At 37.3% G+C, this 24,325-nt stretch overlaps 1 protein-coding gene across 2 annotated transcripts in view; it reads right to left on the bottom strand.

The window, feature by feature from the left end:
* Nucleotides 1-16,801: 16,801 nt before the first annotated feature.
* Nucleotides 16,802-24,325, bottom strand: part of TTC8 (tetratricopeptide repeat domain 8) — a 53,259-nt gene continuing 45,735 nt past the window's right edge. For both annotated transcript variants that reach the window (XM_069092398.1, XM_069092397.1), the window contains 2 exons: nucleotides 18,969-19,052; nucleotides 16,802-17,847 (listed from right to left, as the gene is read on the bottom strand). In XM_069092398.1, coding sequence (XP_068948499.1) covers nucleotides 17,731-17,847; nucleotides 18,969-19,052 — 201 coding nt within the window. In that variant the 3' untranslated portion in view covers nucleotides 16,802-17,730. The remainder of the gene's footprint in view (nucleotides 17,848-18,968; nucleotides 19,053-24,325) is intronic.

Raw genomic sequence — 24,325 nt, 5'->3', positions numbered from 1 at the left:
ATCAGTTCTTTATGTTTCTTGAATATGAGACCTTTATCAGATGTTCTCAGTGCAAATATTTTTCAAAAAGAATTTGAGTCATTCCTTCAAAAGAATCTGGAGGTGAATAGAGTATTCAACATCTAAATTTATCCAATAGAAGAAAGTATGTAAACACTTTCAGATAATAATGAAAGACTTTCATGTGACTAGGGAAAAAGACCATGAATGGGGAGTAGAGGAGTCTTTTTAAAACTTTTTTTCATTAAAAACTTACAAATGATCTGAGAGACATAGAGAAGACAGAGAGCATCAGTGGGGTAAAGAATTGAAGGGGGAGTCAGGAGGAGAGTAGAGAGGAGTGAATTAATATTTCAGGGACAAAACATCTCATTCTATCATTAATAAATCAGTATTAGTGGTTGTTGTATCATTTGGAGGCTCTTCTCTAGGACAGGTAGCAAAAAAGGGGGTGGAGGAAAGGGAGATACAGGACTTAAGAGAATTAACTAATGGGGCATTTTCAACTTCTCCCCTTCAGTTTGGGGAAATGTGAGAGTATATATAGAACACCAGAAGGGAGATTACTGAGGAAGGGATGAGAGTTGGGTCCTACCAGCTTTAAAAAGAAGGCATAGGAAGTATTGTGATGAGATCCGACAGAAGTGAGATGATTTGCAACAAACTCCATCAAGATGGTTTGGGCACTTTGGGAGAATAGCTCCTTCAAACTGGGATCATACTTCACGATATTAACTCCCAAACAGGGGAGGAAGAGGGTAGACTGAGAGAAGTGGGTATATGATTTAGAGGAACTGGAACATGGGGCCATAGGCTCAAAGAGAAGATGGAGGACAGAAGAAAGGGGGAAACCAGAAGGGAAAAAAGCAAAGAACAGGGTTAGCCAATCTGACTCTAGAGTACTTTCCACTGCTCATAAGGGCCCTTCATCAAGAATTAACATTTTTTGGGAATAGATTTTAGAATAACCTAGAAGGGGAAAAGAATTAGAATGAAGGGGGAATGAAAATAATGTTTCTTGACAAGGAGGTGTATCATGGTCACTATGCTGCATCTGGTATGATGGATCATTCAGAACCAAGACGTTTAAGCATAAACAGACCTTTTACTAAAATCACACTTCAATATCAAGAAATAGAAGCAATTCTCAAGGTGGTTTTAAAAAGTCCAGAGGGCAAAAATACATTAAAAAAAAACCCACTAACAAGACTTTCTAAAAGCTACCTGGAGCTCTGAGGGCTTCCTGCCATAGCCCTAAAAATTTCTTTTATATTCTTCTTGACCAAAGGGCCCTCATTTGGGTCCCAGATCACTTCTCTGGGGGTCATGTTAACCTCAGCTACCCCAGATCTGCAACACAATGTGCTTTCTTGCAATAATCATGGTTAGTGTTATGGAAGTGGAGAGGAGAAGTAAAGAGAAAGGATTATCTCACACAACTCCAGTTCCTAGTCTATAATATCATGTTAAAAATGATCAGTTTTACCCCAAAGAGATCAAAGGAAGAGGAAGAAGAACCGTATGTACAAAAATATTTATATCAGCTATTCTTTTGGTGGCAAAGAACTGTGACTCTGAAAAGTGAAATGGCTTCATTGTTGTTGCTGTCATTCAGTCATGTCTGACTCTGTAGTCCCATTTGGGGTTTTCTTGGCCAAGAAGATACTGGTAGGGTTGACCATTTCCTTCTCCAGTTCATTTTACAGATGAGGAAACTTAAGCAAACAGTGTTAAGTGAGTTGACCAGGGTTTCACAGCTAGTAAGTGTCTGAGACTAGATTTGACTCATGTCTTCCTAACTCCAAGCCCAGCATTGTATCCACTGTGCCACAGTAGTACTTTGAAATTTGGAATTTGGAGCCCTTCTTAACTCCAAGGCCAATGTTCTGTCCATGGTACCATACTGCCTCAGGTAAATGGCATGTATGTAGTGATAGATCATTTTGCAGCAGTACAAGTCAAATGATTGCAGAAGCAAACATAAAAATCCTGAAACATGCATCAGGCATCCAACATGTGAAGTGAAAAATAGTTTCCTAAAAGCTCCAGAATAAAATGCAGTTTAGATTATCTGATTCAAACTATGTGAGATCATTTGCAAAATCAACCTGCTATACAATGCTTTAAAAGGAATCTAGTTACCAGGAAGTGCTGGGAGTATATTAAATGACAATATTTTATTATTCTATCACCCAGAGATACTTGGCTTGCCAAGAGTGAAGGCTGCTAAAAAAAATCTGTCATGCATTTCATTTATGGAAATATTGATTTGTAATTTATTGTATGCAATAATGAAATGAAATGAAGACTATGTACCGCAAGGACAGATGAGAGGGGAGTAGGGAAAGCAGCAGAGTCCCTCAGCCTCTATTCTCTCCCCCCCTTCCATTGAGTTTCTTCTTCAGTGTGAAAATGGGCACATTTGTAGGTTGTATTTGCCAAGTTTGTTTTTGCTTACTAGGAAGGGCAAATCCCAGGAACCCATGTTGGTTTGAAAAAAAAAAACTACATAATTGTGGTTTATTAACATCTTCCAGAATTTTTTCCATAATTGTTTGCATAAAGGGACTTCCTGGGGCTTAAATGATATTATGACTGTAGTCACCACAGCAAGATTTAGAGAAATCGTCTGCATGGTGATTTTCTCAAGCATAAGGCAAATTCTCAAGTTTTTTATTTTAATACACTGAGTCAGTTTAATGATCAATCCAGGCAGAAAACTTGGAAAAATTCAGTGATGACCCTTTCAAATCATAGCTCACAATGAGTAAATGCCATGCAAAAGCAAATCAAAATCAAATTGACAAATATTTATTGACTACATATAGAGCCAAGCATTGTTCTAGGTACAAGAGAGATTTCAGTGTTTAAATAAGAAATGATCACTGTCCTCAACCATCTAAAGACCTAGTAAGCTTCTCTTTCTGTTAAACACCTCTTTATGAGTATGTCATTTCTTTTGTGTGTGTGTGTGTGTGTGTGTGTGCGTGTGAGACAGACAGACAGAGAAAGAGAGAGACAGACAGACAGACTATAAATCAGTTTTATTTGTGGAGATTTAAGTAAGAGAAATTTCTTTTTTTTGTGATGTTTTTTTCTCTTTTTTATTTTTTAGTTTACATCATCCATTTTCACAAGATTTTGAATGACAAATTTTCTCCCCATTTTTCCCCTACCCACTACCCCAAAACAGCAATCCCATTGAATATCCCCTCCCCCAATCTGCTGTCTCCCATATCTTCCCCCATTTCCCCTCTGACTTTCCAGTAGGGCACAGTGGATCTCTATGTCCCAGTGCCTGTATATCTTATTTCCCAGTTACATGTAATATAATAAATATAAATATATTAACATTTAATTTTAAAACTTTGAATTCCATATTCTTTTCCTTCCTCCCTCATCACCCACCTTTACTGGGAAGATAAGCAATTCAATATAGGTTGTACATGTGTAGCTATGCAAAACATTTCCATAGTAGATATATTGTGAAAGACTGACTATATTTCCCTCCATCCTATCCCACCCCCCACTTGTTCTATTCTCTACTTTGATCCTTTCCCTTCTCAAAAGTGGGGGCTTCCAACTCCCCTCCCTCCTTCATATAGCCTGCCCTCCCTTCCATCATCCCCCCTCTCATCCCCTTCCCCCCTACTCTCCTGTAGGGTGAGATACCCTGTTTAGTGTGTATGTCATTTCCTCCCTAAGCCAAATTCAATGAGAATAAGGTTGACTCATTCCCTTTTGCCTTCCTGTTCTTCTCCTCCATTGTAAGTTTTCCCTTGCCCTTTCTATATGAGATAATTTACCCCATTCCATCTCTCCCCATATCCTCTCATTATATTCCTCTCTCACCTTTTAAGTGTCATCCCTTCCTATTAAATTGGTCCTGTGCCCTCTGTCTATGTATACCTGTACACACTCATATATGTATTCATATGCCCATATACCCTCCTATAAAGACATATGTATGTGTGTATATATATATATATATATATATATACACACACACATTTATATTTCCTTCAACTATTCTCATACTGAGAAAAGTTTCATAAGTTACAATTATAATTTTTCCATGTAGGAATGTTAAATACTTCAACTTTGATAAGTTCCTTATGATTTCTTTTCCCTTTTTGCCTTCTCATGCTTCTCTTGCTTCTTGTATCTGAATGTCAAATTTTCTATTCAACTCTGGTTTTTTCAGCAAGAATGCTTGAAAGTCCTCTATTCCACTGAATGACCATATTTTCCCCTGAAACATGATACTCAGTTTTGCTGGGTAGGTGATTCTTGGTTTTAATCCCAGCTCCTTTGACCTCTGGAATATCACATTCCAAGCCCTTCAAGCCCTCAGGGTAGAAGCTGCCAGATCCTGTGTTATCCCGATTGTGTTTCCACAATATTCAAATTTTTTCTTCCTGGCTGCTTATAATATTTTCTCCTTGATCTGGGAACTCCAGAACCTGGCTATAATATTCCTAGGAGTTTTCTTTTTGGGATCTTTATCAGGAGGTGATGGGTGGATTCTTTCAACCTCTATTTTCCCCTCTGTTTCTAAAATATCAGGGCAATTTTCCTTGAGAATTTCTTGAAGGATGATTTCTAGGTTCTTTTTTTGATCATGGCTTTCAGGTAGTTAGTCCAATAATTTTTAAATTCCCTCTCCTGGATCTATTTTCCAGGTGAGTGGTTTTTCCAATGAGATATTTCACATTGCCTTCTATTTTTTCATTTGTTTGGATCTGTTTAATAGGATCTTGATTTCTCATAAAGTCACTAGCTTCCATTTGCTCCAATCTAATTCTGAAGGAATGATTCTCCTCAGTGAGCTTTTGACATTCTTTTTCCATCTGGCAAATTCGGCTTTTTAAGGCATTCTTCTCCTCATTGGCTTTTTGAGCCTCTTTTGCCATTTGAGTTAGTCTATTTTTTAAGGTGTTATTTTTTTCAGTTAGGTTGTTGACTATCATTTCATAAATGTCTTGCATCATTCTCATTTCTCTTCCCAATTTTTCCTCCACTTCTCTTATTTGATTTTCAAAATCCTTCTTAAGGTCCTTTATGGCCTGTAACCAGCTCATATTTTTCTTGGAAGCTTTTGGTGCAGGAGTTCTGACTTTACTATCTTCCTCCTGTTTGATCCTTTTTGTCCCCAAAATAGGAGTATAGAGTTGGATTGCTCTGCTTCCTTTGCTTGCTCATATTGCCTTTCAATTACTTGACTTTTAAGCTTTTTGCCACAGTAGAACTCTGCTACCAGAAAGGGGAGCTTTGTCCCAAATCGTTGGGGTTTTCGCAGGTGCTAGAGCTATTGTTGGCTGTCCTCTCCACACACTCTAGCAACCTGGTCACATACCTCAGGACTTCCACCCTAGACAGTGATCCAGATCCAAGCAGGTTAAAAGCAAGAGTGATTACCCCTCAGACTGGTCACATGGTCCCCCTACAATCTGCAGGCCAGGAGCTCTGAAGCATCCATGAGGTGGCAGCTGCACAACCACCATGCCTCAGCCACTTCTTGCCCCAGGGGCAAAGGCCAGATCACACTCCCGAACTCCCTGTTCCAGCAAAGTCTACACTGACCTCTCACTTTGTCTTTGGCATCTATGGGTTGATAATTCTGGAAACTGCCACAGCTGCTGGTAATCTTAAGTCCCTCCAGCCTGGACTGGTTGTGACCAACCTAAAGCTAAAACCTTGGGCTCGTGGGGCACTGGGCTCGGCTCCCAGGGTGCTGCGCTGGCCCCTTCCTGCCCACCTGCTGGGCAGTCATCAACAAGAAGTTACCTTCTCTCTGTCATTTTGTGAATTCTGTAGCTCCAAAGTTTGTTTAGAGTCATTTTTTACATGAATTGGAGGAGGTAGAAGCAGGAGCAGTGCGGATGTCCTATTTCTACTCCACCATCTTGACTCCTCCCTGAGTATGTCATTTCCAAAAAAGTATTCAAAACCTTTTAGTTGATGTATTTGTGCCTTCATTCTCTAAGCAATACTTGTCACTTAGTAATTAATAATAGCAATAATAATAATAAATTGCACTTTTAGGATACTTTATGATTTAGGTGTCACAGTGCATAGAGCACTAGACTTGGAGTCAGTAAGACCTGAGTTCAAATTCTGCCTTAGATACATCTATTTGTTTGTCCCTAGGCAGGTTATTTAAACTTCAGTGCCTCAATTTCCTCTTCTGTAAAATGGGGGAAATGATAGAACTCCACAGTTGTTGGGAGGATTGAGTGCAATAGCACATGTAAAATATTTTGCAAACTTCAGGTGTTATGAAAACATCACTTATTGTTAATGGTGGTGATGGTGTTAAAATCTTCATAGGATTTAGAAAGAGAAGGAATATTAGAGATCATATAGACCAACCCAATCATTTTACAGATAAGTAAACTAAGGCACAGAAATGTAAAGTGTTTTTCACAAGGACAAATAAAGATTAAATAACAGACCTAGGCTTCAAACTCAGGTCCCCTGAGACTAAAGGAAGCTGGTATATAGAGAAAGCGACATCCTAACCTTTCTTTGATCAACACCCAATTCCCACCCCAGAGTTTTCTAACAAAGAACCCACCCCTGCTTTACCCAGAAACAACCTAAGAAAAATCATTGTCAAGGTGAACAAGGAATTGGTTTTAGATGCAAACTTTTGAACTGACTAGAAGGTAGAGGCTAGAAAAGGCCTTTCTCCAACATCTTATATTTTATAATTTCAGCAAGTTTTAATTAAGCTTTTCAAAAAAAATCCACTAATTTATCAGAATATTTGATAAGATTCCTAATTTGTTTCTTTTTTTCCTCTTACTGGTTTTACCCCCAACCTTCATCTAAATTCAGCAAGCTAAGATATTTGAGTGTCAAGGTTGGTTTAATTTTTTTTCCACATTTTTTTTTCATTCTGCTCTTTTCATTTCTTTTCATTCTGCACCTGTGTGGTTCTCAGTACAGTATAAATTCCATGACATTTCCCATTTTACTCCAGGGCAAGATGCCTATTTATTTTATATCAACACACTGTACTTCAGTTAGCACAGAGCTTGAAGCTGTATTGTGTCATCTTCAAATGAATTTTCCCAGAATTCCTTGAATATATAAACTATATTAAGATAAATGAAATTCAGTATTTTTTTCTGGTGATAATATACATTCAGAAGGCTACAACTTTATATAATTTTTAAAAATGTAAAAAGGTTAGGGGCGGCCAGGTAGCTCAGTGAGTAAGAGCACCAGCTCCAGTGTTGGGATGACCTGGGGATCAAATCTGGGCTCAGATACTTAGCACCACACCCTGAAATAACTGGCCATGTAACCTGGAGCAAGTTACTTAACCCTGATTGCTTAAAAAAAATGTAAAAAGGTAGAGAGAAATAGACTCATAAATTTAAAATTCCCCAGAGCAAATCCTTTACCAGACTTTTTGGAAAATTTGTTAAATTCCAGTTTGTTAGTGCTATTAGATAAGCTATCAAATGAGAATGGTTTAGAAGAGAAGTCAGCAAACTAAGGTCAAAGAGTCTGTTTTCATCCAGCCTGGGAGCTAAGAATGGTTTTTACATTCACAAATACGGTTTTTTATGCCTACAGGCCATAGTTTGCAGATTCCTGCTCTTAAATACATATGTGTGTGTGTGTGTGTGTGCATGTGTGTGGTTTTAGCAAATGCAACTATTTGGGATATTTCTCCTTATACAGATGACTTGAGGTTTCATAGCCTGTAATCATTACTGTTTCTTTGTATGTCATCTACAGAAATGCACTGCACACACTATCTCCTAAGTTGCTTTGCATGATGCAGTAGAATGAATGTTAGCCTAGGAATTGGGGAAACTTGAATTCTCATCAGGAGTCACTATGTGACCAAGACCAATTACAGTAATAATAGCAGTTCATATTTCTATAATACTTTAAAATTTACAAAGTGCTTTCTTCTTAGGGATCTTATAGGACAGAGGACACAAGTATTATCATGCCCAATTTACAGATGAAGAAACTGAGACCGCGTGAAGTTAAGTAACTGGCACAGGCCTGCAGAACATGCAACCCACAGGCCGCTTGGGGCCCACCCAGTCCACGAAAAATGTAGGGTTGCCACTGGGCACTCTCCTGTTTGTCACGTGACCTGTGGCAACCAATCATCATCAGTCTGTCTCTGGTCTAAACTATCTGCAGCCCAAAGAAGTTTGTAAGTTGTACAGGTCTGAACTAGTTCATGGACTTACCCCCATCATATCATACCTTCACAGTCTAATTAGCAATTTCCTTTCTCTGGATCTGGTTCCTCATCTGTTAATCAGCCTAGTAATGCCACCTTACCTACTTCACAGAGTGTTTAAGAATAAAATGTTAAATCACACTTTATTCATAAAGCTCTATTCAAAGGAAAGATAGTGTTATGTTGCCATAGAGAGGTGTCAAAACTACAACCTGCCCACAAAGTTCCTGAGTGAATCCAGAATCAGATTAAAATGCAATTGGGAAATGTTCAACAAAATAAATTAAAATACAATGCAACAGGGATAATGTTAATTTATGGTTTTCTAAGTCAATTTGCCACCACAAGGATTTGTTTTTATCTGAGTTGATACCACTGGCATATACAATAAAATTCCACCACAAATTGACCCGACCTACCTTTGCAGATGTCTGGGTCATGGCTCAGTGTCACTGCTCTCATCATTGCTGGGCTGGTCACTGAGAGCCAGGAAACCACTATTTCACCACCCCCACCCCCACCCCCCACCCACCCCATAATTGTTGTTGTTTTCAAAGGGAAGTCATTAGACCAGATCCCATCCTCTTCACCAGTTGTTCTGGTAGTTTCAAGGTTGAGTGTAATGGATCACTCAGAGCCTGAGGGTTCAAATAATTAATATCTTTAATAAAAATATATACAAATCCTCCTAAGTAAAAGCAGTTCACAGGGTGACTAAAAAGTAGTTCACAGATATTAAAACAAGTAAAAGCTTTTGGTTGAGAAAATTAAAAACAGTAAGAAGGTCCCCTGGGGTCTCAGGAACTCCCTGCCAAAAGCTCTAAAAACTGCTTTTATATGCTTCTTGCGCAAAGGTCCCACAGTTGGGTCCCAGATTAATCAGCCTGATAGCAAAATTAACCCAAACTACCCTCAGGTCTGAAGCACAGTTTCTTTGCTTATGCTGTCAGTAGTCCTGGTTAGTGCTGTGGGAGTATAGGGCTTATCTCATACCTCCCCCAGGACCATCAGTGTTCTGACCCACAACCATAGACTTTTTAAAAAATATATATTTTATTTTTAATTTATGGAATAAGACAAGCATTTCACTCACATAGTATAATTTTTAAAAAAGATAATTAAACAAGAAATCACAAGTCCATTATGCTATTCCTTTTAAATATATAATAAAGTTAATATGTAATTTTTTTCCTTTTTTTTTCTCTCCTCCTCTCCCCTACCATACTGTTAGACAAAAATATGTATGTCTATGTAAAATCATACATCACTTTTTTATCACTTCTTTCTCTGGGTGTAGATAGCTTCTTCCTTCATATGTGCTTTCTATTTAATTTGGATATTTATAATAGACAAAATTACTTATTCTCTCAAAGTTGTTCTTAAAACAATATTATTATTATATACAACATTCTCTTGGTTCCACTCATTTTGCTCTTCATTGTTTTGTGCAGTTCTATCCATGTTTTTCTAAAATCACTGAGCTCATCATTTCTTATAGCACAGTAATATTTCATCACAATCATATAATGTAATTTATCCAGCCATTCCCCAATTGATGGACATCTCTGCAATTTCCAGTTCTTTGCCTCCACAAAGAGAGCTGCTATAAATATTTTGGAACATATAGGTTCTTTTCCTTTTCCCCTAATCATCTTTGGAAATAGACCTAATACCCTTTGACCCAGCAATACAACCATAGACTTATCTCCACAATTCCTTTACTCATTCTTCTTTAGAAGGGAGTGTAGGGAGCCAAAAAGGCCCGATCCATCCTATCTTTTTCTATCTTGTCTCTCACTTTCTCCCACCCATTAAGTTGTCCACAGTCACACAGCCACTAAATGGTAGCATTAGGACCAGAACTTAGGTTCCTTGAGTCTCAATGTAATGTCCTGTCCATTACCCACTGTTCTCTCTGTTGGTTAACTGTTTGCATGTTAATGTCATCCTACCATCTGGATTCTAAGATTCTTGAAGGAGGCCTCTAGAAGCAGCGAATAAGACACTGAATCAGCAGTTACTGGATCTGAGTTCAAATATAAACTCTATCACTTACTGCCTCTGTAACCTTTGGAGAGTTGTTTAACCTCCCTGGGTACCTCAGTTTCCTTATAAATAAAAATGAGAGGGTTAGAGTAGATTACTTCTAAGTTCCCTTCCAATTCTAGATCTACGATATTAAGACAGGGTCTTTCACTTCTTTGTAAGATCCACAGTACCTCTCATAATTTTGACAATCAGTTGGTTGCCATTATTCAAATATCATAAAATATAGAGACTAAGGAGCTAAATTGACTAGAGGACTGGGATGAGCTATGTAGAATTGAGCAAGAGCCAGCTTAAGTACAAACATATAAAGTATTATAACATAGTTGAAGACTTAAAGAAAGCTGTAAAGATTGTTCACCTGTTTCCTTTGCAACCCTGCATTGACAAGTAATGTGGCAACATTGTAGGGTCCACTATTGGGGATGGGAGGTATATCTGGAAATAGTTGTGATAGAAATCAAAAATCATCAATTATGCTTTCAATAAAAAAAGGAAAGGAGAAAAGACCCCATTCATCTGTGCTTCTGACTCTCTTGGATTCAAGGTCCTTCTTAGCCTTTTCTTCTGAGAAACCCTGTTGTTCATGTTTCACTAATAGAAGACCTAGTGACAAGTACCAAAAAAAAAAATCAAGGGAATACTACTAACCACCATGGCTATCTAAAGAAAGTAAAAATGTTAAAAAAAAAAACCTTTTGCTGCAAATAGTAATTAATGAGGATACTTTGTTCTTTGCAAGAGCTGTGCCTAATTTCTGTCAGGCCTATTTTTTATTCTTTGGGGCATAGAGAGAGCAGAGTAAAAGAAAATAACAGGGGGGAGAAGGAGAAAATGTGTAGTTTAGAATGTCTGAATAGCTGAAAATAATATGTTTACAGCATAGGTATAAACATATTCATTTTTCTCACACACACATACACACACCAGGGAATTTTATCTAAAATTAGAGACAGATTTTTGTATTCTATAAAAATCCGACTCAGAAACCTCATCATGGCAAGAGAACTGGTGACTCTAAATTCTTTTGTGGCATTGCTTTGGTATGACTAGTCAAAGTTCTACCTACTGGTTTTGGGGTAGAATCTTCCAGTCCTTCTTTTCTCAACCCCACCCACACACTTTTAATTCCCTTTCCTTGTCCGTAATTTGTCTTAATCTGGGGAGTGGTCAAAGGGAGTTGATATGACTCATAGTCCTGCCCTTCCAGCCAAGGGATTGTGGACAGCTCAATTGGGAAAGAGAGTGGAAGTGAAAAAGGGATGGGTGGCTGTGTAACTCATAGCAGAGTTGGAGACTGGGAGAACCAAATCCAAAGAGGGAAGCAGTAAAAAGCATTAGATGCTCATCAAATTGTGCACGAGGTGTATTGAGATGGATGCTTTGTCACTGAAACTCCCCATGGACTCCAGACTCACAATGGATAATTCCCAATTTTCCCCTCTTATTTCCTTTCCACTATTTCCCAAGAAGATAGATAGATAGAGAGAGACAGACAGACAGACACACAGAGAGACAGAAAAAGAATATTTAATTTTCTGTTTACTTTATCTTTTTGTATCATAATCATGGTTAACCACCACATTACTGATATATATGTATATGTATATGTCTATATATATGTATATGTGTGTACATATATGTATATGTGTATGTGTGTATATATATAAAACCTTGCTCAAATGCAGCAGAGAGGGACTAGAGGGAACACCCAAGAGAGGAAAGAGACAGATTTGCAATTTTAGCATCTTAAGTAAACCATTGCCCACGTAGGTTCTTTCATTGTTCCAATTCTCTTATTCTACTCTCTTCAGTGGCAAAGCCATCCTTACTACAAAGAGGAAAAGACCAAGCAGAGCCTACCCACTCCTTCCAAGGGTACAGGAAAGACTGGATGGTGTCTGGCCCTAGAACAAAGTCCCAATCCAGAAATTGAAGCTGGGAGAGATGAATAAACAGAAGAAAATGCCTGCCACAATGAAGAAATGCTATAAGTTAAGAGAAGTACAAGAGTTTAACTCAGAAGAAAAGACTAATTCAGTTATAAGTACAAGCAAAGCCTCAGAAGAAGAAAAAATGGTTTGACCACAAGAACTCCAAGAATAACTGAAAAAACAAGGTAAGAGAGTTTTAAAGATGAAACTAAAGCTCTTAAGGGGAAAAATTGGAAATAGAATAAACAGCTTACAACAGAAAATAGAAACTTTACTCAAGTAATAGACTCCATCAAAAATAGAATGAAACTATCAGAACCATGAAAAATCATTTCATGAAACAATAAGAGTTCATTTTTGAGTCCTTTCAGATTTACAATAGGACTTTCTGGGTCTCCTTTTAGGTGTTTATTGGGATTTCTATGGGAGAGCTGGGCTTCTCTATGACTATTCACATGCTATCTTAACAAGCAGCTACCTGGTCATAATGTTTTGGTGGAAAGAACATGGGCTAGGAATCAAGGAGGCATTAAGATCTAATTTTACTGTCTTACTAATAATCTATGTTTCTTTGAGCAGTGAACTTTAACATCTCTGGGACTCATTTTTCCATCTGTCAAGTGAGGGGTTTGATTGAATTAAGCTTCAATTCCTTCAAGCTTCTTTGAAGTCTTAAAATTCTAGCTATAGGTAAGAATGGCAGAATATATGAAAGGAGACAGTATATACAAAGGTGGTTGAAGGTTGAGAGGTCCCTAATTTTGCATTTTGTAAAGTCTGCATGAGAATTTGTCCTTGCTTTTCAAATAATCACTTGGGACAACCTTTCCTTTTAATTCCTACAGTCAGATTCCTTGCTCAGCCCCTAAATGTCTCTTTTTTGGAAATCTCAAAGGCTCTTGTTCTCTTTCCATCTCATCTTCAGCTATCCTAGTTCATACAAAATTATCTTGTTTCCTTACATCACCTGGATGACATTCTGGTCCAGTATTTTTTTTTTTGTACCTCAAAAGATCTATGATTTCACTGATGGGCATATTTTCCTCAACAAAGTCAAATTAAGGCACCTTTAGGCCTTAGTAGATACTTCCATGAGTTGCTGAAGCCAAAAAAAAAATGTCTCAACTGATGTACAGTTTTGTGGTGAAGAGGTTCTCTAAACTTAGCCAGACTGGCTCTGGTCTGTCTAACACAGACTATCAATGGGCCCATACTTAAAGACTTTTACCATGTGGTAGGACTGCCAGAGCTTATGGCTCCACTGGCATAGCCTTTGTGAATCAATCAACTGAGCATAATTTAGGTTCCTTCTATTTTCCAAGTATTATGCCAAATGTTAGGGATAAATATACAAAGAATCCTTAGTCTTCTCAAGGGAGCTGTGAACCTCTCATCAAGGTCGTGATAAGTCTCAATAGGAGAGAAGTACTTGGGCTTGTAGGCAGTATTCCTACCTGGGGTGTGGTAAGCTCAATGATGTTAGGAAACCTGTCATTTATTTATGTGTCTCACGAAGGACCTAGCTGCAGCACTTAATACATGTAAAACAAATGAACGAACGAACGGATGAATAAACAAATGAAGCTTTTCATTTTGCTATTCAGGTGGAAGATTAGTGGCTATAGTTTAATTTTAGGCAAATAATTTCTGGTCACAAATTGAAATATATGTATTGCTACACAGCAATAAATAACTCATAAACACTGGTCTACAGAAATGCTGCCACAGCACCGAGAGGTCACACAGTCCTAGAATAACTTTGTTATAAAGATGTATACAGCTTCTGATGCAGTGTTATGTCATAATAAGTCAACTACAAAGTATTTTGCCCTTGGCCATCCTGACTCATCCTCTGTAGCAGTGTTCATATTGAATTAACATAAAATCAAGATAAAACCTTTTTATATCACTACTTTAGTGAACTCTTATTTGTTGCTATTGTATCCTCATTTTCACATGCAATTTAAATAATGCTCAATAATGCTCCTGTACAAATGAGCTGTGTTAAAATTTGAATATGGATAGTGATTACTATACATGGTGCCACAAGAGCCTTTGTGCAGCTTTAAGCTTTAATAGACTTTTGGGATATCCTGTATTAAAAATGTTGATGATGACTTTAAAGATCTTGAAAAATACACTAAGATATTGAGTGAAGGCCTAGTCTATAGCAGTCTTCTAAATACCTCTCTAAACAAGTACAACTAGGAAGTGACTTGGGTAATGCAGTGAATTGAAGCATATTGTTGAACAAAATGTTTCTGGTTTTCCTGGGATGTCATAAACAACTTTTGTTTTTTGTTTTTGTTTTTATAACTTCACTGTTTAGTGTAAGAACCTGTAAGAACCTTATTGTTAATCAACATTTCCCCATAATCGAAATTAAAATATTACTGTACCTAAAAAACACAGATACATACTTGAAAGACAAATTGATGCCAAAGATAAGTGTTAGGAACTTAAATACAAACAAGTAAGCCCTAGATATTTAAATTGTGGACATTTTCATATATGTGTATTTTAATATATACATGCTTGATTTAAGTATGAAGGAATTTGGCATATAGATGGTTTTTTTCATTGACTTTTGTAAGTATCCATTACATTGAAATCACTTGGTTATTGTTGTTCATTCTCTAAGAGGACCATGACATCAGGGAGGTGATGCCATGACATATAAGTGAATTGAATTTAAGTGAGGGAGGGCTATGCAAAGTTACCAGCCTCACTTGTTTATAGAGGGTATGAAATGTCCAGGTCCATTAAAATGTGCTTTGTGGGAATTCTTAGAAATTTTGGACTTTGAGTGAAAAAAGTTTACCTGCTTTAACATTAGGCCTAGGTGAATTGGAATGGCACAATGGTGCCACTGAGAAAAACAGGGAAGCTGAGAAGAGGTATGAGTTTTTCAGGAGAAATTATGAGTTCAGTTTTGGACATGATGAGATTGAGGTACCTCTCATGTCTTGGTGGTGATATCAAGCAGGCAGCTAGAGATGCATAGTAGAGAGATTATATATAGAAATGTTTTTAATCTGCAAAGAAATAACTTAAATTGTGGGAGTAGATGAGATCATGCCAAAGAAAGAGAAGAAAGAGAATTCGATTTGATTCAGTAAGCATTTATTAAATGCCTGCCATGTATCAGGCACATCATTAGGTACTCAGGATCCAAAGATAAAAAATGAGATAGTTCCCGCCTTTGTGGAACTTCTATTCTAACTGGGGAGAAACAATTTATATACAGACACGTAAATACATACAAAATAAATGGGGCTGGAAGGAAGGCATTAACTCCCTCATGTGGGTGTGTGTATATGTACACATCCATGTTTATGCACATGCATATACAAAACACAGCACACACATGTACATGTAAATACATATGACATGCACACATATGTATAAATAGATGATGTCAGTGTGTCTGTGTGCATATATACATACATACACACATACACAGAGGTCATATTTGAACCCAGGGAAGATATGAGAGGCTGGAGGCTAGGACATCCATTGGGAGGATATTGCAGTCATTCATATGAGAGGTAATGAGGGGCTATGATTATAAGTGAGGAATGGGAATGAAGAATGGAGAATTATTCTTAAGTTGTAAACCCCAGTGGCTAAAAAGATGATGATCCCCTTAAAAAATGGGAAGTTAAAAAAGAAATATTTAGAGGGAAAAATTAATGAATTTGGTTTTGTACATGTTGAGTTTAAGAACCAAGCTGAAGATGGACTATATCAGGAGAGAGAGGATGGTTAGATTATGGGAGCTGAGAAAGCATCAAAAGAAGAAAGATCGCTGCAACAGCATGCTGGAAGACATCCACACACAGTAGGACATGGATATCATCCCACAAAGGAAACTGAAAAGGATCAGATAGGTAAAAGAACTACCATAGAACAGGCTTAGAAAACACTTGGGTTTGTTTTTTGTTTTTTTTTTTTTGCATGGTTTTTTTCCCTACAAAATTGTAAAATAACACATTTTTCACTTCACATTTGACTTCAGAGCATAATGATAAGGAGGGTGAATGTTAAGAGCATGTGAGGCAGCATGATACAGTGGTGAGAGATCCAGCCTTGCAGTCAAGAAGTTCCTAGGTAAAATTTCCACCTGCAGTACATCCTGGCTGTGTAACCCCACATAAATCAGTTCACTGCTCAATGCCACAGACAACTCTCTAAGATGGCAAAATAGTTGTTGATTCAACATCAGTGGAGGTTTCATTTACCAATTAAATAAGTCTGGATCAAAACAGAATGCAGTCAAACTGTGGGGTTTCAGATAATTTAATGTTCAGGTAAACAAGAAGCCCCTACAGTACAGTACACACAGGCCTAATCTTCCCCAGTCCTTTAAGCTAGGCAGTTACTTATATGTTTGTTTATTTATAGTCATCCTTCTAATAGGATAAAGGCCCCTAAAGAGGATGTTTTCCTGATATTAAGTCACTGACAGATCTTAGGTGCACAAGGTTATTAAAAATTTAAGGAAAAATTAGCATTTAATACTGGGGAAAGGTCAAATGATTCCATTTTTGGTCTTTTATTTAGGGAGTATTGTTTGTAAAACACTAAAAAAAATAACAAATACCTGTTTCAGTGAAAGTTGAAATATTTATTATATATTAACTATTTTAATATGAGCTCAAGCAAAAATTATAATACATGGGAATAATCCTTTCCCTATAACATATTTTTAATCAAAATTTTAGTAACAGCTGAAGTATTGTTTAGCAATATAAATAACTTTAAGTAGGGAGAAATATTGCCTGGGATATAATTAAATTTTGATAATCTCACTATGACTTTAAATTTTATCACAAAGGTAAATAATTAAATTTATAAATGCTGTAGTAACAATACAACAGCCTATAAATAACTGTTAATGTATTGATACCATTCCATCTTAATGGATGTAATTAATATAAGGTAATCATTACATCAGTAGAATCAGTGCTTTCTTAATGCTTTGCATTTAAAAATTTTAAGTGAAAACAAGCTCACATGATAAAACAAAAGAATTGAGCAAATCTAAATATTTATTTTAAAATATGAGAAACTAGAAAATATACAGTATTCTTAGGATTATTTAATAAAAAAGTTTTCAATATTTTTTATAGAATTCATTTATAAAATAAATGCACAAACTCTTAATAAAAATGCAGTTTGAAAAACAGATTTTAGACTTCTCACTCTTTAATACACTTAATGGCTTTTCTAAGAACATTAAACATCAATTATACTTTGAAAAATCCTTTCAGATATTTTGTAAACATTACAGGGAAGCACCTACCATCTATCTACTGCCTTTCTTCAAAAGCTCCTATGTGTGTTTACAGCCAACATTTTATAAAAATTCTGTATTAGAAAATTTTTATTATGTACTTTAAAGTTAAATTTCCTAATCCTCCAATTCTCTTCTCATCAGTACAGGGTATATTATTAAGTTTCATGTAATAAAATATCTGTACTAATATTATGATCTCTGCCTTTTCCTAAGAATATATTTGGTAGGAGGAGCAATCAAAGCATGGCAAAATGCTGTTTTAACTGTTTAATTAAATGTTGTGTATCAATATGATCTGGAAATGCTGCTTCAGACTTCTGCGCAGCCACATAGCTTCTCTGCAGGTCTCCAATCTGTAAGAAATAAACGAGGCGCTCAAGCACACATCAAAGAGTTACAACAAATGCATATAGGATCATAGGGCTCAGGGTTGGAGAGGTGCATCTAATCTAACGCTCCATTTTACAACTGAGGATATGAAAGCCCAGGAAATAAAGTGACCTGCCCCTTGTTACCACAGAGAGCCAGGATTCAAATCCATGTCTGTGGACACCAAACCCAGTGTTGCTGTCACCATACCAGAAATACTGGGTCAATAAAACTGATTTTGGTTTTAGCCACAAACAGCTTTTTTATTATTTTTTTAAAAGATTTTTCTCATCTAAAGTATTGTGTCAAGTTAAATATGAGCAGCCCAGTTAGAAATTAATAGATTTACTGGGAGGGTGGGGAGGTGAGAGAAGGCAGGCCATACAATTGTGTGGTCCTGCACATATCACTTAACCTCTCAATATCCAGGGCAACTTTGTGAGACTAAGTTTCAGAGAAGTTGATTATCCATCTTGATCAAGAGGGTTTTTGCACTGGGAGTTCATTATACTAATGAAATCATAGGTCCCTAGCAATCTTATTTTTGAAAAGAGAATTATAAGTAAGGAAAGATAGCTTCTTCATGTTGACTGTTCTATTTAGGATATGCTTTGGATAAAGAGTTCAATTTATGTCTATACTTCTTAGATTTTCCTCTAAAGCTAGGGACACTAAGTTGTCTAGGGCCACACAGCCAGTACTGTCAGGGTCTAGAACTGAACTCAGGCTATCCTGACTGAAAAGTGGGTGTTCTATGCACTATGGCATACTGTCTCTCAACTAAATAGTTTCTTCAACCTGAATATTGAGAAAAGCGATCATATGCAGGCAGGCTAATGGGATTTTGGCTCAGAGATCATGTGTATCCTTCTTTTACAGATAAGGAAACCAAGGTTCAGAGAAGGTAGTGACAGGCAATAAAGGGCAGGGACCAAAATTTGAACCTAAGGATTCAATTGAATCCACAGTCAGTGTTCTAATATACCATACTGCCTTGATATGGCATTTATCAAGAAAATAAGGATTTCTTTATCCAGCTATACCTTTATTTTAACCAGAGAAGAAGAGAATAGAACTAATAAAAGAATAGTACAGTTGGGCATACCTTATCAGAGAGTGCTGCAAAATTAAAATGAGGCTCATACATATGGGGTGCTAAAGATGAAGCAGTTTGCAACAGGGCTCTTGCCTAGGTTAAAAAAGAAACATACAAGCACAAAAGAGTTAATGAACCATACACAAGGCATTTTGATGAATGCTCCATAAGAAAGTCTGAATTTTAAACAAATTATATTATTAATAAAAGCAACTGGGGCAAAACATAAAAATACCTCATAAGAATCAATGAGAAAAAGTTTCTATCATATTTAAAGATTAAAGACTTAAAGGCAGAATAACAATTTTCATTGTCTTACATTTCCAAATAATGCTCAACTCAAAACATTATCTTAGGAATGAAAGTTTTACAAAAGGGGAAAAAATTCTTCATATATTTGGGGTTTTGCTGTTGATTTAAATTTCTTTTTTTTTACTACCTGTTCTCTATGGTAAATAAAGGGCTATAGTAATTTTCAAAACCCCATGTAGTAAACTGAATGAGAGAAAAATACATGCTGAGAGCATCCATCCATCATGGCGCTGATGTCTTACTCAACCCTGCTGGCTATTATTCTGAGGGAGAAGGGAATTGAAGCTGACAGGATATCTACTCTCTGAAGAGCTCAAACAGAAAAATGCTCATCCCTTCCTGTCCCCTAAAGGTCCAAAGGAACAAATACAATAGAGAAAACTGAGATGTATGTTCAAGCATTCTCCAGACCTCAAACACAGCAACTGAATGAAATGCTGTAGTTGAAATGCTCAGGCCGTAGCATATATTTTGTCAGGGATGAGAGAAGGAAAAGAAATGTGTAAACAATGAGAGGGGGAAAATAAATGTGTAAATTAAATGACATCATCCCCTGACCCTAAGATCATATTTATGTAATGGGAAAAAAAAAACCTACTTACATTTGTATGGTACTTGGAGGTATTCAAAGCACTTTATCAATTAAGTAATGACAAGCATTTATCAATTACCTATCATATATGTCAATTACTGTGCTTGGCACTGGGGATACACAAAGAATGAAAAAATCACTACTATTGTCCATTCCATATCATGATTTTCCCCACTGCTCAGCATAAGGAATTAAATGGGAATTTGGGGGGACTTTTGTGGAAACCACAGACAAGATGCAAAGGCCAGCAGATGACACAGAGCCTATGACCAAATATTTAACTCAAATTTTACAATAAGGTACTGTAATCACCCCAAAAAAGAAAAAGAAAAAATTCAGACTTCTTCTCTGGTACAAAGTGAGAGCCAAAAAATTTTAGGTGGATTTCCCAGATCGGGAGGCTGTACCCCTAACCTGTGATATGGAAGGGATATCTGTACTTTCAAGAAGCTTCTTTTTTAATGAAGAGTCAAGAAGAAGGGTGTGTACACATATCTATACAACCCACATACACACTTGTAAATGTATACATACACACATATACGTACATATGTAGAATAAATACACAAAGAGAATAAATATGAATAGTGGTTCAATACAAGGCAGTTAAAGAGGACTGGCATTTGGAGGGATCAGAAGAGGTTTCACGTAGAGGTAATACCTGAGTGTCTTAAAGGAGAAACAGAAACTCTACAAAGCTGGAGTAAGAAGAAAATCCATTCCCAGCATGAGGGATACCCAGAGCAAGGGTACAGAGATGAGAGACGAGTGCTGTGTCAGGGACAGAGAGACCAGTATGCTAAAATACATAGTACAGGAGAGGGAAGGAATATCCAAAGAGGCTGGGAAGACAGAATGAGGCCAGGATGTAAAAGGCTTTAAAAGCTCAATAGAGGAGTGTATGTTTATATTTTATTCTAGAGGCAATAGGGAGTCACTAGAATTTATTGAGCAGGGGACTGACATAGTAAGATCTGAGATGAAGGAAAATCACTTTGGCAGCAATGTACATGTCAGAAAGAATGGAGTGGAGAGAAAATTGTGGAAGAGACCAATTAGAGGTTGTTGCAATAATCTAGGGGAGAGGTGACAAAGGACTGTGTGGATAAACAGAAGGGATTTGATGTAAGAGATGTTGTGGAAGCAGAAGCATCAATCATTATTTGGCAACTAATTGCTAATATATAGGGGGAGGAAGAATGAAGAGTGAAGTCTAGTACTGAGGTTACAGACCTGAGAGAATAGAAAAATAATGGTAACTTCAACAGAAACAGGGAAAGGGTTGGGCTGAAGAGTGTTGGGGAATGAGTTCTATTTTTCAATATATCTGAGGTATTTTGGGGACATCCATTTTGAAATGTCCAATGGGCATGTCTAATGTCTAGACTAAAGCTCAGGGAAGGGACTGACTAGATGTAGAGATCTGAATAATCTTCATAAAGACAATAATTAAACTCATAGGAGCCCAGGAAAGAGTCTGAAGGAACACCTACAGTTATGGGGCATGATATAGATGATGTACCAGCAAGAGAATGAAAAGAAATAGTCAGATAGGTAGGAGGAGAGCTGAGGCCAGCAGTGTCCTGAAAATCCAGAGAGGAGAGAGCATAGAGGAAAAGAGGGTGGCCAACCATGTTAAATACAGCAAATAGGTAGAGAAGCATAAGGACTGAGAAAAGACCATGAGATGTGGTCACTTGTAACTTTGAGGAAAGCAGTTTCAAGCCAAATGCCAGATTGAAAAGGTGTGAGGAGCTAGGATAGGTAAGAGGAGAGGATATTGAGCAGCTTTTCTTCCCAGTTGGGGTAGGTAAGGAGGAAAGAAGGGAAAGAATTTGGAAATCAAAGTTTTAAAAACAAATGTTTAAAAAATTTGTTTTTTACATGCAACTGGGAAATCAGATATACAGGCATTGGGGTATAGAAATCCATCTTGCCCTACTAGAAAGGTGGGAGAGGATAAAAGAGAGAACAGATTGGGGGAAGGGGTATTCAGTAGGCCTGCTATCTTGGGGTGAGGGGTAGTAGAAAGACGGGGAGAAAACTGGTAACTCAAAATCTTGTGGAAGCGAATGTTGAAAACTAAAAATAAACAAATCGAAAAAAAATGAGAGGAGAGGGAGTAGATACGTGTTTCCTTTTCTAGAAATTTGTCTGAGAAAGGAAGGGGAAATCCAGCACAACAACTAAGGATACTTGGGCATGTGTGAAGGAAGCAGATGGGGAGAGGCTGAAGATTCGAGGTAGGGTATACCTGAGACTGCAAACTCCTGGTGAGGAAGGCAGGAGAAGATGGGATCAGGAGCACACAGAGGCCTTAGTCTTGGCAAGGAAAAGGGGCCCCTCATTGTTAAGAGACTGGAATAAAAGAGGTGAGAATGGGAAATAGCAAGGGGTTCTACAATGAAGAGAAGGGGTAAAGAAGGCGCTCACATTCGTTAGCCTCGATTTCCTCAGGAAAGTCAGGGGTGAGGTCTTAACCAGAGAGGGAGGGGAAGGTTTGGGAGGCTCGATGAGGGAAAGCTTAGAATCCATTTTGTGGGGAGTGAAATAGGAAGTCAACTCGGGAGAATTAAAACTATTGCTTGGTAGCAGTAAGGACCCTGTTGAAGAGGACAGTAGGAATCAATGGCACACCCAGTCAGTTTGGTTTTATGTCTTCCACCCTCTAGTTCCTTTCAGCAGCACAGTAACTACGGAACAGAGAATGGATCTTTGATTTCACTGACAGAACTTCTCAGGAAGAAACAGCCAACTGCTTATACAGCTTTAGAGAACTGCCTGGGGCACTGAGACATTAAATGCCTTATTCAGGGTCACACAGCCAGTATGTGACAGAGATGGGGCATGAACCCTGCCAGGTCTCTATCCACTATGGCATGCTGCTTCTGAGGATCCAAGGGGGAAGAAATTAATCATTACATAAAGGCATACAGAAGGCAACTTTTTAAATGGTCATAAGGGGTTGGTCTGATAACAATAGCTCATATTTATTTAACACTTTACAAATCTTATCTCCTTTGTAATAACAACCCTGACCCAGTAGCAGTAATTACCGTCACCTATTTTATAGGTGAAGAAAAAGAGAAGTTAATTGCCCCAAGCCAAACACTTAACTTAAGTGGAAAAGATGGGACGTGAATCTTTATCTTCGGAAGCTAAGTTCAGTGTCTTTGCTACTAGGCTGGGCTGCTTGTCACTGATGCAACCATTTCACCAAAATACAAGATACAAGATATATGAGAAGGGACAAAAAAGCCTTTGCCTTTTTAACATAATAAATACTTGTCTCATATAGACACAACCTCAGCATTTACTATAGAAGATCTCATAGTTTGCCACTGATCAGAAGCAAAGTAAAGAGTTGATCCTGGAGTTCTTAAGACCAATATCCAAGTCTTGCTTCTGACAATGCCTTATCACATGCCATTGGAAAATCACTTCATGTCTCAGTGTCCCAGGGAACTCTCACCGAATACAAACTGCAAAAACAGTTGATGATCAGCATTGACAGGAATTTTCTCACAAGGAGTTTCCTAAGCCAATAGACTCAAAAGTTCAGTCAAAAAAATGGGGGAAGACCACACATAAAAGAAAGTTGAAGGGGGGAAAAGAGTGAAGGTACCAGCTCAGGAACATGGCAGGCAAAGTCTAGGGGGTTAGGAGTGGCACCCGGAGAGGAGCGAAGACAGCTTTGTTAGAAATAACAAAGAATTTTACCTGGTCATGAGTGAATTTAGAAAAAAAAAAGACAATAACTTGGCCTTTTACAAACCCTTGTGAAAGGCTCAAGTACAAAGTTAAGCTAGTTTTACAGTCCTACTCAAGAACTGAGAGAAGTCTTGAAAAAAGATCTGCTCTTTCTCCAACTTTCCCTCTAGGCTACTGTCTAATATAAACTACTATTTCATCGCCCAAACATTTCTAGTAACCTAAATTTTGCCTCAAACACAAAGAGGCAAGGGGTTAACTAGAGCTAGCCATAAATGTAAATTTAAGCAGAGAGCCCAATCAGCCTAAATATTAGCAATGTACTGAATTGGGAGCTCAGAGACATTATGATGGAACTCATAACTGCATATAATACAAATTTCCTAAAGCCATGCAGGAGGTAACCATGATGACCGTGGGGGCCATTATATTGCCCCTAGGATTAAAATGAACTAATTAATTATCATAATGGTTATAATACAAAATTAATACAGATAAAAGAAAAATAATTTTATAGAAAACCATATTTAACAGTTAATTTTTAATAAAATTTAGTGGACATTATAATAATTGTGCTTCACAATAAAAGAAATTCAAGCAACTTATTTTCCTTAACAAAATAGTAATGAAGCTTTACTTTCACCTTAAGGAAAAAAATAAACTAAAACCAAATCCACAAACAGTTGAAAAGATGCTGGTATACAAAGTACAGATGAACAGTGGAGTTTGATTTAAATGGTCCCACGGTAAA

The sequence above is a fragment of the Petaurus breviceps genome, unplaced genomic scaffold (genome assembly GCF_028583685.1).
Source record: "Petaurus breviceps papuanus isolate PSGF00001 unplaced genomic scaffold, PetGlider_PUasm1.0 189, whole genome shotgun sequence".
Classification (NCBI taxonomy): domain Eukaryota; kingdom Metazoa; phylum Chordata; class Mammalia; order Diprotodontia; family Petauridae; genus Petaurus; species Petaurus breviceps.
This window is presented reverse-complemented; position numbering and strand designations above follow the sequence as displayed.